Raw genomic sequence first — 14,091 nt, forward strand, 5'->3', positions numbered from 1 at the left:
ACTGGTGAAGGCCATTCATTTGACAGAACAGATGTGGATTTTTAACATTCCCATCACCATGCTTCAGAACTCTCCATTTTTATCTCTTTATTTCAGACCATTGTGAATTCCTTAAACCTGAATTTACAGAGTTCAAAACAGAGGGGCAGTAATACACTAACGGCTGAAAACACCTGAAAAGCTCACTGCTGTTACCATTAGCACCTACATTACCACTGCCAGCTCAGTGTCTAGAAGTAGCACATTAGAGACTCAGCTCTTGACAGCAACTTACCAGATGCTTTCTGTGCAAAGCCAGTATCCATGCCTGTCAGTTAAGCTTGCTGGTACTTCTTAAATCTTGAAACGAGTTTTTGTGAAGTAATTTTCCAATATGCAGTTTAAATTTAAAAACAATCAATATATAAAACACACCCCTTGTGGTTAAATCAGTGTTTAAAAATCATTGTGTTTCAAATCTCTCTAAACACGAAGTTGGTGTTCTGCACTCACACCCTGTCAGCCTCAGGATCTGTAAGCACAAAATGCAATACAGGCTGTTCCTGTCATACCAGGAGCTTATACCCGCTACAGGCAACATGGATGAGACAGAGCTGACTGGGACAGCAGACTGTCTCAGTGTGGCTCTGCAGCTCTCAGCTGTGTCTGTGTCCTTTCTGGACATTTTTTTTTGCCAAGGCTGACCCCAAGACCATGATGTTTTCAAGCCTAGTGCCAGGGAGTAAATGCAGAGGTCTAGGCATGACCTCCTGCTGTACCTGTCCCTCCAGGCCTTGGCATATGCCATGCTCTTATGGTGCCAGAGGGACTGGAGTGCTTGAGGTGCTTAGATCAATTAGCTTTGCTTTGACTGCAGCAGAGAACAGAAGCCTGAGTAGGTTGGGAATGGATTCAGGAAGTTTCCCCACAGTTCTACGGTAATCACTATTATCTTCTGAGATGTTAACATATTTTACATCCAAAAGTAAATACACATATATTTCTTAGCAATACTTAAGTTCACATTAGAGTCTAATAACCTAGGTGCAACAGAAGCTGCCTGGTAAGTAACAAGAATGGTTAACTACTAACATTAACTTTGATGAAATAAATTAAAAGGAGTAATTAAGAAAAAATAAACCATGTCTTTGATATTATTTTTTACCATGCCACCAGCAATTATTTCAATGGAATATGTACAAAATATATATCATAATTTTAAGAAACTTTATTTTGTTACACATTAATTTAGATTAGGGATATTTGACAGTGCAGATTTTGCACTTGGTCTATAAAATGTCTTTATTCAGACATTGATTTGATGTTTGAAGCACTGCTTCTGTATTTAGTATCCTTTCACTTTGGGACTTTTTCATTCTGATCTAGTCATTTAATTAAACCAACTACTATAATTCCTATGGAAATTAGCTTTTATTTTATTTTTTCCAGCTACCAAAGCATTTCAGTAGGACTTCTCTGATACCAAGTGCACAAATTGGATTTTATTTCTTCTTGAGATGTAATTAAAAACTCATTTGATTACTATATATCTGGCTCTGTTTTAATTATTAAACTCCAGTAATCAATTTGCTTTTATGAAGCTTCTGGGAAATTATCTCACAAGCAACACATTTTTCTCCCTTCTGGCATGCTCTCAACCATTTACTGAATTACATACGTAGCACCTGTTCCTGATCCGGATTAAACCACCAGTTTATTCTCAAAGCTATTTAAGTTTATTTGGCTGTAGCCTCATCAGGGTTTTCTACCTCCTGGATGCAGTTTTTACTTTCCATTTTATTGCAGGAGAACCCCTTGATGTACTGCTCTTTCATGACACTATTTTTGATGCATTCCTCTTATGAACAGCTTTTCTAGTGATCTGTCTAAGTTGGCATCCGGGTTCTTAATGCCTAATTTATTATTTACCTTGCTAGGAAGAGGCATGGAATATGCCTCTTGGAATATAAACAGAATAGCTCCAGAAACGCCCTTTTCCCTTGTTCCTCCTTGGTGCAGCAGGCAGGCTGGGAGCTGGCAAGGCAGCTGGGCTTGGGAGTGAGGGAACCTCTGCCTGGGGTAGTTCCTAGGGTTTAGGACCTCAATGTCCACCTGTAGTCCTTACGCTGCAATGCAGCTGCCTTGCTACACAGAATAGGTACAGGATTGGTGACCTTTCCTGTTTCATCCCTTGTACTGTAAAAGCTGTTCTTCGTAGCAGTGATAAGCGTGCGGCAGGAGCAGACACGCTGGCACCACGAGCTCCAGCAGTAGGAAAAGCCAAAATAGATTTCCAGTTCCCTTCTGCATCCATATATTACCTCAGATGTGCGACTAAGCTGTTCGTCAGCAAGTTACTGTTATAGCAGTGACTTTTTCTTCCCACCTTCAATTATTTAGGTGTCTTTTGGGACTATGTACGGCTCTGCCCACAGCATCATTTCACAAGGTATAGCTCCACATATATGTAAGCTCCTCAGCATAAAAAAGGTTAAAGACACTTCAGCAATACATTATGTGCATCCGGGAGAGGGGCAGGGTTGCCTGAAAGAAGAGCTCAAAAGGTGGGGAAGAGCATGAGATACTCAGAGGAAGCTATTTATGGGAGAAGGTAAGTAGGGGAGAGTGTTGGGGTTTTTTTCTTGTCTATAGAGATGTATTTCTTAATCATGTTTTGCTAAATAAAGCCTGGAGAATGCAGAAATGGTAGCAGTAGCAACAAGCCCTGTCAGGGGGAGGCTGATGGGCCACAGTGGAGGCATTTGTCAGTACCTCTGGGTACCAGTCTCCTGAGTGGGGTGTGGATGGAAGAAGACTTAAATCTGCTACATCATGCTCATCTCTGGGGAAGTACCTTAGTTGAAACTCCCAAGATGCAGCACAGATATGGCCAGAGTATAAACTATTGCTAAAGCAAATGCAACATTTTGCTGTATTCAAAGACTAATATCAAATCTTTTTGAAGAGAAGCCCAGGATATCCTATGTACAAACACCAAAGACCTCCAGAGTATATACTTTTCTTCCCCTCCCCACCAGAGATTCTCATTCAAATACTGACCAGTTCTGACCTTGCTTAACTTATGAGCTTTGACAAGATTACAGCTCATGAAAGTATGGTTGCGGGGCTAATATTTGTAAAGTGAGTTTATGGAATAAGGCCATATAAATTCATTTTTATGACTGAGCACATATAAAAAAGTTATAGGTCTGTGTCCACTCTACTTTGAAACCCAGTGGTTTCTAATGAATCACTTTTATTATGTAGGCAGTTTCTGAGTTGGAAGGGAGGACCAGTGACTGAGAAGCCATAGGGATAAATTCAGACTCGGCGTAAGCATATGAAGCATTGTTGAAGTCAAGAGAGTCATGACCAGTTACAGCAAAGCTGAATTGGACTCCTGAGTTTTGCTGAAGTGGCTTTCACATGAGAATACATAGGCCAAAGGTGAGCCATCTATCTGAATGTCCTTGAACTTCAGATTAGTTCAGATAAAAGGGAACCTGTGTTGCAGTCATCCACAGATTTGATCTTCATAATACTAATACTTGATGGAAGTTGTTTTGAAAACCTAAAGGTATTCTGTATATATGCCCATATACCAAACCCAAAAAGACTGCTAAATTTCTACCTTCTTTAGGTAGAATACAGAAGATAAAGTGGTACAGAGAAGATACAGGGATTAACCCCTATGAATCCTTGACTGTGTCTGTATATGAATTAATTATTTGCCCTACTGATACAGGACTGTATTTAATCATTATGTTCCAGAAAACAACATAGTATTTGTGAGGGGATTGTGTTAATGAAAAAAAAATAAATTATTTCAATCTCCTCATGGTTGAAGGGGACTTTTCTTTATTTCTTCTAGAGTTTACTGAGGAAAGGTCCAGGTCATTAAGTACCTAATCATTAGTGCATTATTTTTTCATTTTTGCCAGGGATTTTTTTTCTGATGTCTAAAAATGTAATTAGATGAAAGGAATATACTACAAATTTCCCGGATAGAAAACAGGAGTTTCTTGTAGCTTCTCTTTAAAAATTGTTTGTGGAAGGAAGCCAGTTGTGACTGGAAAGGGATCTAATACATGCACCAGTGTTCAGCTCTTCCACTATGAATCAGTGTTAAGCTTCTTTCTGCTGATGGTACAGTAGCAAGAATAATATTATACTCCTTTGTAAGTAAACATGCATACTAGAGAGAGATGATCATAAAGTAAGATTCACCACTGGCAAAATGTCCCAGTTACTTCAGAGAGGAAAGTATGTTTTGGTAGCCAAATGTGCTCTGACCAGTATCAAGCAAGTTATGCTGCTGAATGGAGAGTAATTCTGAAGGACCAGGTACCTACAGAAGTAGCTCAACTGATGTATGGCTATAGTTGCAAAGGATTCATCTGTTCATAATAATTCCAAGAAACCAAGGGTTTGCTGAGAGGAGTTATTATTTCATAAACAACTTCTTATCTAACTTTGCTGTTTATGGTTTTGATTCCACATCGAGCATACAGGAGACAGAATGTTTTTAACTCTTTTCCTTTCAACATTTTAACCAAGCAGCTGATCAATGTCTTCTACCTTGCTATTAAATGGATTTTGAAAAATTCTTCAAACTATATCAGTCTCATATGCTGATTTAGTTCTTTGAATTTACCCTCAGCTGGGAATTCTGCAGGCAACTGTGATTCTGTTGTGTTAAACACTTACTTGAAGTGTTTCATCCATCATCATTTCTGGTCCTTTTCTGATGCAATGTAGTTTGTGCTTTGTCTTTCTTGAAAACTGAATGGCTGTTAAATTATCCATTCATCTTCTTTCAGATTTGCTGTACAATTTGAGTTCCCTCTATTGGCTGTCTCTCCTACCTTGTCTGCCAACTTTTCAATCTGCTTCCTCAGATCTTTATATACGTTTCCATACATGACAGCATGTCCTTCACTACACATTGGGCAGATAATTCTAAGTAAAACACAGCAACAGAAATTGTAGTATTATGAATTATTTGATTTTTCTCACAGATCAGGGTGAAAGCCTTTAGTGAATCTGTTGGTTTTTCTATCTTCTACCAAATATCTTTGTCAATGAACTGCCCTTTCAGTTGAGACTGTTTTGGTATGACTATCTGAGAAATAAGTTGAAGTATTCTTGTCTGAAGGGAAAAAGTACTCCTTCTGCTGTCTCTTTTTCCAAACATTTTGGAGAAACTTGTAAATTCCTAAAACTGTCAATACAAATACAGTGTTTCATCAATAATCTCACCAAATTTCCAAAATCCTAGCAAAAATAATATTCTTCTGATTTTCAAAAGCAAAATGATACCCTCCTTGGTCTCGGGAAGCAAAAACAGATGATTTGGATCTTTATGCTTATTGTAAAAAGGTGTTCATGATACTCATAAACAGAAAAATCCTTGCTCTGAAACCACCAAAACTATGCCTTTCCATATTACACTGTGAAATACTGATGGACTTAGACAAAAATTGCAAATAAAAGCATTCTTTTTACTTTTTCTGAGTTTTTTTCACATATAGCTCTTCTTCAACTCTTCTATTAGTAAAAAAGTAGCAGAAAAAAAGACTCTCAGATTAAGGACAAGAGGTAAGAAAAACAGTCTGCTAATGCTTATTCCATTAATGGAATTTTTAATACAGTACTACTACTGAGTTTTTTGAAAGTTCAAGAGAATTCATTCTGGGTGGCCTCATTTAGATTCATCATTAGTACACAAGTTATAAGGCAACAAAAGTGCTGAACCTGGTTAAGTTCCTATTTTAAGGCTAGAGAGAGATCCTTCTGCAGTGCCAAAATTTCCTTTCTCTGGGCCAAACAATCCTTAGCTACCAACTTCCCCCCAGCATTGGCATTTGGCCTGATTAAGTTTCCTCTGAAGCAAATTTCTTACAAACACAGCAGAATATGTTGCACCTGCTCTTCATTGGATAATATTACCCCCTGGATTTAAACTGAAAGTGAGACTAATTTGATCTGCCAACATCTGTGCAGCCTCAGTCCATGGTGTATCACAGACTGCATCCTGAGCCTATCTGCTTTACTAATCCTTGTCAGCCAGGCAGTCTCAGGAAGCATAAAAGCATTATCCTTCACTCTCTATATCCAAATCAAATGTAAGAAATAAGCCCTGCCAAAGTGTGCACCTTTATGGTATTCTTTAGGATCTTGAGAGTTATCCTCCTCTTCTCTCAATATGTTACACAGGAAAAGCTAGTTTCAATGAGAATCACACAGAGCTGATCAAATTGCTCCCTGTGAACACACTTCCAAATAGCTTAGTCCTGATTTTGTTGTTTTGTTTTGTTTTTGTTAAAACACTCCTTAACAACTTGTGAACACGTTTCATAGAATGTCTTGGTGAACAGCTAGTAAACAGTTAGTAAACTCCATGTCCCCTAACTAGTTGCTAACTTAGAACACCGGTGCCCTGCTTTTGTATCAACAATCCTGGGTATAGAAGAATGATGGAATGCCATTTCCAAAACGTTGATGAAGATACAGTTCTGACTTAGAGACAGGACAGAAACATCTGAAGAAAGAAGTAATTGTTTTGACTGCATCCAGTGACTCTTGGCCTGGTTAAGGACTAAGTCATGCCATACAGACCATTCTGGACAAGCAGGACTTCTTAGGGGAGAGGTCCAGCCCTGAATTTCTTATAAAGTATTTCCTCGTGTAAAATTGTAACTGAAGGACAGAGGGAAAGGGATAGAAGTGGTAACTAGGGAAGGGCTACTGAAGATATAGCAGTGTAAACATGACTGTTAAAGCACAGCTTTTTCATGTTCTCAGCAAAGGAATATTTAAAGATTATTCTCCTACCTTACAATTTTCACCTTTGGAAAAAATTACTGTGTGTATATGCACTTCCAATTCAAGTGTCAAAGTCAAACTTGAACCAGAGAAGTTAAAGCACAAAGGTAGCCATGACTACTGAAGATTTCTGTGGGTCTACTATTTCTGACACCCTGTGCATTTAATCTAAGTTTACAAGCAGAATAGATGCTTTTGCTGCTACATCATCATACTCTGCAGACAGATTTAACTACAAGGCCAGACATTATCTTCTGTAGGAAGACAGGCATATCAGAGCTCTTGGAGTTGCAGACAAAGAGATTACATTTCTTTCTAAGTATGTCAAACAATGTGATAAAGAAGGACTGTGTTCCTCCACATTCCATTCAAAACATTTAAAGGACTTGCTAGGCTAAACATAAATGTTTCTTCTCTTCCCAGGTTCCCTCTATAAGCCTGGATGGAGCAATGCAAATTCAATTTGGTAGATACTATTACATGTTTAAAGCTCTCAACATCCAAGAAAATCTTGAATAGCTGTAAAAACAGCACTAAAATGGAGCCGTTCAAGGGAGCACCAAGGTAGAGGTGAGCAGGGCAATCTCAGGCACGCATAAGTTGTAAAAGCTATGAGCTTCTTTATCTTCCACAAAGACATCTCCCTTAAATTTAAATAGCTGCTGTCATTGTCACTGACTACCTGACTATGTATTTATCTGCCCAGATGCAGAGTGCATGGCCTTTGGCCCTGCTATTCATAGGGTTACTGTCTCTGCCTAACAATGGCCTGAACAGAGCTGGGCTTCTGTTAGCATCTTTTGTTTGATGTGAATCGCTGAAGCTTTGATGTTGTTTGTGAGAAATATAATGATTAAAAAGAATAGGATCTTCACTCTCCCATTCTGTCTGCTCCCCACAGAGAAATCTAATCTGAGTTGGGAAAACTCTGTGACTGATCCTGTCTTAGACAGACATGAACGACAGAGTCCAAGAGAGAAATCTGTTCGTGTTGAAACTCTTAGCTTCTTTTTTCACTGGAGGGTCAGAGAGGTAATTTGTCTTAATGATCAAAATTCTGTTTCCTGTTACACAAACATCTATGTTCAGATAGGTACAGAATATTTTCTTTTTGTGGTGAACACAGCTGTCAGTGTAGCCACAATGCTTTATTTTCAGAGGGATGCCTTAAATTTCTGCTTCAGTTGCACATGACTCCACTTTATAGGATATTCTAACAAAACAAGGGGCTGATTACTTCACACTGAAGCTACATTATTAGATTTGAAATGCTCTACAGTTCCAAAAAAAGCTTTTTCCTTTTTAAATTATTATTCTAATAAGCTTGTTTCTCATCTCTACTGAAAAACGCTTTTCATACTGTCATTTTTGAAAAAAGAGCAAATGTGATGCAGTAAAGAATAACTAAAGCCCCTAAAATCGGAGCTTCAGTGTAAATGGATGGCTGTTCTGCTACTCAAGGCAAAAACTCCACTGTCACATAAAAATACTGATCAGTGATCACCACAGTAACAAAAAAGTAAATTCAATAAAATTATAATGTCCCAAGTGTAATAAAATGCAATGAACAAAAAATTGGGATGCTTTTATCTTCACAGACCTTTGATCCACAGTGTGAAGGAAATGGATTTGATTACTAAGGTATTTTGAAATTGGAGATGGGTTGATTCCTACACTGAGCAGCAGATAGAGGAGAGAGTAAGGCAGCAGAGCCATGGCTTACCTTCTGCCAGGAGCAGAGCCAGGCTTACAGAGCAAACAGAAAAAAGTTTTGGACTTAGACACTTGGATATGGAAAATCTGTGTATAACTCTAGGTATTATTTTTTAAATATATATATATATCCCCAGCCATCATTATATATCTATATATCACCTTCAGGCTTCACATTAGCATATGATGTAGCACAGTTTTGTGTATCACTGACCTTTTTTCTGCTAGGTGGGCTGGGCATTCCAAGGGGCAATCAAACAGGACTGTTACTGAAAGGTGCACAGCTCTTTCTGATTTGCTAATCACTTGTAGACCCACTCACAAAAAGGGGCCAAACTCAGTTCTAGCCAGGTAAGCAGAGGGATGCATTAGGTGTTCCCCAGTAAAGGAGATTTCATTATGCTTTACTTGAGGTTGTCTTAAGCCACCTTCAGGAAATACAGAAAGCAGAGCAGAGGCATAAGGAGCAGGTAGAGCCAAATACCCGCAAAGAATGTTTCAGAACATTCAGAAGAAAAAAAGATAAGGCTAGGAAAGCCATAACTCTCTAAAATGTGCTGCAAATTTATGTATGGTTTGAAGTATGAAACATTCCTCATGGGCACTCTGGAATGCAGCCTAGTTCATAAGCCTGGACTGCAGAGAAGATACAGTTTGTTCCAGTACTGTCAGAGGCACTGGGGTGGTATCAGACCACTCCTGGAGGTTTGGGCTGTCAAGTCCTTTCAGTATTGCATACTTCAGACATTTACAGCTGCCAAGAATAACCTACTGTTGGGAACTACTTTGAGCAAAGACAATTTCAGGGGGCTCTGCTGATCTCACACATCACTTTAATGGGAGTTGCCAGCATTCAGTGGTTGCTGGGTTCATCTCTGTTGTGTGGGGGTCAAATAGCACAGAGCTCAGCATTAGGTCCTGCTGTAACAACTGCTGTGGTAGGGATGGAGGCATTTCCCCCACAGCATTTCCTTCAGGGCTCTGGGTGCCAGGACCTGCCCACACCAATTCAGGACTTCTGATCACTAGCATGGAAAAAAACACATGCAAAGGCTTTGATTTTGTTCTCTCTGGTTTAATGTTGTAATTTTGGTATGAAAATGAGTGTCAAATGTTTGGGATTTTTTCAAACACATGATTTTTGTAAGTACTATGGTAGTGATCTACATAAGTACTGCTAAGATTTTAGTGATTTGTTAGCTCCCAGTGCACCTCTTCATAGTGCATTTGTAATGATATAACCTGTTCTCTCCCCATATGTAGTTCCTACAATGGCAAGAATTTTAAAGAATGTTAAAAAAAAGGAATCTAGGACTTGGCCATAGTTGTGTTCAGCCAGCCCTAAACAGAGGATTTACAATGCCTGAATACTGTGCTGATGTGGTAAGCATATTGAAGTTTGATTAAGCTGGATATGAAAATTAAAACTTGGCTCCACACTGAAGAGAGAATCTCCTGCAGTGTGATACTATGGCATCAAGTTTTCTGTTTACCCCTAAGGCTGGTGCTGCTATGACTTCCAGGTTTGGTAATGTTTCTTTTTTAAGTTGTTGAGCAGCAGGCTAATGACTGCACAGCATGATGAAAAGACAGTAGAAAGCATGGAAATCAGATGTGAATATATTCCCCAGAGATCTCCTGCTAAGATAAAGCTAACTAACCACAGCTTTAGTGCTCAGATGTAGTCTTCTCATGCAGAGGATGGACTGATTATCAGCTCTTCCTGCTTTACTGTACATTTTTGGATTACAGATGCTATTACAAAAAATGAATTCTGGTATAAATATGCATTCTAGTGTAATATGAACTATTATATTGAAATGAACTTTATTTTTAAAGAGTTTTTGCCCAAGGTCAAGCATTGGAATAGGCTGCCCAGAGAAATGGTGGAATCACCATCCCTGGAAGTCTTTAAAAAAACATGTAGATGTGGTGCTTAGGGACATGGTTTAGTGGTGGACAGGCAGTGTTGGTTTAATGGCCTAGAGTGCCCCTTAGTTTCAAAAGCTGCCAGAAGGAAGCGCCTTGAGCTTCCCTTTGGGTCACACAGACTGGGACAGTTTGACAGCAGCACCTGCTGTGATTGTCCCTCTGGCACATCTGTCCACAGCACTCTATACCACGCCATGATGAGAATCAGTTTGTCTCACACATAATAAAATAAACAGTTGCCCTATCAGCTTTTAGAACTTGAGAGGAATTATGTTTGCAGACATTAACACCTTCAGGGAATCTGAAGATTTCCGCATAGAATTCAGACTTTTGGTAAAGTCAAAGAAAGAGAAGAGTTCAAATAGCCTTCAAGGCTGCTCTGAAAGCTATCTCTTTTTCTCTAGGGAGGCAAGAAAAATATTCTCTGAACTCTACAGAAGCAATAAGTAAAAATTACCTCATACAATGGCATGCAGATGCTATCAATCCACTCGAGCTGCAATCTGGGTAGTTCATGTTTCCTGTTCCGATCAAAAATGGCCTGAATTGAGAAGGCAACAAAACAGTCATGCTTTATTAGATTGCAATATTTTACAGACACATCATCCAGCACTTTTCAGCTATGATCAAATTCTCACAACCAGAACACTTTATAAACCATAATCAATCTTTGCAGCAGTCTTCTTACTGCTTTGCCTGATATGAGAAATAAACTGTTTATTTTCAATTCTGGTTTGAAATTTTAGGCTGCAGGCATTTGTATTTTATAATTCTGTGATGTAAAATAAATGCTCCACATTTGGAGCTGAGCTGGTAAGTTACCTCCGGTAGAAATGTAAAGTAGATAGATACCTCTGAGTAGAAATTTCCCTTTTCTCGCATAGGGTTTTCCAGCTCAGCAAAATGAAGAGTGATGGATCTGGGCTGGCTCTCTGCCTCTCAGTTATAGAGCCTTTCTGCAGAACCAGAGTCTTTTTGCAGAACCAGCTGTGACTGAATCCAAAGGGTAGGAAATGAACAGATCCATTTTGGGAGCAGTTATCAGTTTGTTCCTCTGGAATATGCCTAATTCACTGCTCACTGCCTTCCCTCAGTGATAGGTTAGGAATATGTCAGCCGTTGATCTTGTTTAAAAATTCCTCATTGGTGTGGTAAAACTGTACATGCTTTTGACCTGTAGCCATAACTGTTAGAACTGATGGCCTTATCTCCCAACCTGTAACACTTAATACATCAGTTTACTTATATATATATATGTATATATATATATATATAATTTTATAGTTAAGTGCCAAAAGAGAGGATAATCTTCCTCCAAGTGGTATGGCTTCAGAGCATCCTACATGTGGCCCAAAAATGACTGTATTCCTTGGTACAGACTGTAGACCCCAAAGGAAGAGTGAGAGTCTCCCTATTATGGAGAAAAATACTAAAGTGATTTATAGCAATACACTTCTTTACCACCTGTCTGGGCTGTTGGATGCAGATTTTCAGAAGACATGAATCCAGAAGGCAGCTCTGGCTTTTGCCTTTCTCTGATTCTACCAAGGTATGTGCAAAATGTAGATGTAATAACATACCTTAAAATAATTCTTACAGCTGCTGAACCTGGGCCATTTGCACTGGAATTCTTTGCCAGTTAGAGACAGTACCATTGCTATGTATGTTGAAATAAACCTACTTCCTATTATGCTTCATTGGTATGAGAAATGCACTTTTCAAATTTTATACACAGGGCAGGAAAGCCACTTACATCCATATGGTACTTTCAGTTCTTCAGGCCTAGATTTGGTTTCAGAATTGTGAATATCATGACTGTTTGATTACTCTTCTCCTGGACTATAGTTCCCACTTTTTTTGAGTAGATGCATGCACAGAACTACCATAGAGAAGAAATATATAGAGTGAAAAGCCATTTATTGTAGCTCAGCTTTATTTACTACCAACTTTTAAGCTTTATTTACTTCATTACATCACCACAGACTTATGTGTGAGTATTAATGTAGGGATAACATGTCTGAGACACTGGACTGGCCTTTTCATAACTGGAAGCATAAAATTTTGGAAGCATATTTGTAAATGTCTTGTCCATTAAATTCTTTTGAATACTTTCTCCTGTTACCTCCAGATAATGGCCTCAACATTTTAAACTATTTAACCTGGATAAAGCTTTCTCTTCTAATCAATCAGCGAAAACCTTTATGAAACTTTCCTAATTCTTGTTTGACACTTCATATCCATCTGTTCATAATCAACTCAATACTGATTTATTCTTTTATTCACAGTGTTATATTTAGTTGTATACCTATAGAAATGCATTTCAGAATTTGATACATCAAATAATACAGATAAACAGCTACAACATTAAGAAAATTTGACAATTTTGATTTCCATAGGTAACTGGCAATTTTTTTAATTTGAATTCTGCTGCTTAGAAAAGTCACTGGCAAGATAACTTTGGGAATAGAACAGAAAATGGATAAAAGGGCTCAATGCACAGGTAACTGGGTTGATGGGAGAGCTTTTATATACGGTTATAAATGCTTATCCTTCTTGGACAGAGCTTTTATTTACTCTAAGATTCTTCTTTGCGTACAAAATACAATTCATTTTTCTGAATGAGCCCAATGATATTTTCTTACTCTATTCCAGTTAGTAACTATTTTACAAGTGATAAAAACTTACTGAAGGAGTGAGTTTGAGTTCAGATCTTTCTCTGTCTCCTTGTTCAAAGAACTCACTGGTTACCAGCTCAGCCGCCTAAAACATAAATCATTATAAAGATTAGGGTTCTTGTTACAGAATTTTTTGGATATAGAGTTTCTGTTCAGACCATGAACTTCAGCCCATGCTTAACTGTAAAGAAGAGAACACTTACATGACTGATGTCAGGCACGTGTTCATAGTTTCCAGGACTAGCAGCCCCAGGACTGGGCACACAAGAGGTATAAACAGCCAGTCACTGACAGGCACAGTTTTTTTATCCCTTTTTGATAGGGAATTGCCCAAGGGAATTACATTGCAATGTCAAGGTAGCACTCAATGCAGTTATGTGCAACTTACTCAAGTACTGAGAACAAAAAATTATAGCTTTTTGTTGGCATTCATAATTATGTCTATAAAGATGCTTTGTAAAACATGCAAGAGCTCTCTGGGTATTTACAGGCTGTTGCCCTAAACAAACAACTTCACTTATCAAAGAAACTTAATTAACCAATATCCTCTGCTGTCTTACTCTAATGTGAATTCATAAAGGTTTTTTTTACCACTAGGCTTGACGTTTTTTCCCTGTCACTGTCATCACTATAGGATCTGGATATCTAAATATAAACTCAGATTGTGATGATCATATTGATTTAAAATCAAGAATGAGTGGGTTGGAAGTTGGAACACGTCTTTATGACTTTTGTGAATGAAGATATTCTATTCACAGAAGAGGTTTGTGCTCCTTAGAAGACAAGATTTAAAAATACATTAAGTTATGGAAATGAGGAATTTTAGGAAGTCAAAAAGTGAGAAATTCTGATATAGTACTGTACTCGTATCATGAGTGGGTTGCATGTGCAACACTGGAGATGCAAAAAACTGGAAGCTAATCTACTGAAGATGGCATTCAGATCCTAAAGCTCTTGTCATGCCTGC

The 14,091-nt window shown here is 38.3% G+C and overlaps 1 protein-coding gene and 1 long non-coding RNA gene across 2 annotated transcripts in view; one reads left to right on the forward strand and one right to left on the reverse strand.

Moving 5' to 3' along the window:
- LOC139675165 (uncharacterized) overlaps positions 1-14,091 on the forward strand; it is a 36,311-nt gene that overhangs the window by 15,478 nt on the left and 6,742 nt on the right. The window lies entirely within an intron of this gene.
- Positions 1-14,091, reverse strand: part of PDE11A (phosphodiesterase 11A) — a 113,010-nt gene that overhangs the window by 6,610 nt on the left and 92,309 nt on the right. Inside the window, exons 18-19 of the mRNA XM_071562454.1 lie at positions 13,135-13,209; positions 10,907-10,990 (exon numbers count right to left, since the gene is read on the reverse strand). Of these exons, the coding sequence (XP_071418555.1) occupies positions 10,907-10,990; positions 13,135-13,209 (159 nt within the window). The remainder of the gene's footprint in view (positions 1-10,906; positions 10,991-13,134; positions 13,210-14,091) is intronic.

Source organism: Pithys albifrons, chromosome 8, assembly GCF_047495875.1.
Source record: "Pithys albifrons albifrons isolate INPA30051 chromosome 8, PitAlb_v1, whole genome shotgun sequence".
NCBI classification, from domain to species: Eukaryota; Metazoa; Chordata; class Aves; order Passeriformes; family Thamnophilidae; genus Pithys; species Pithys albifrons.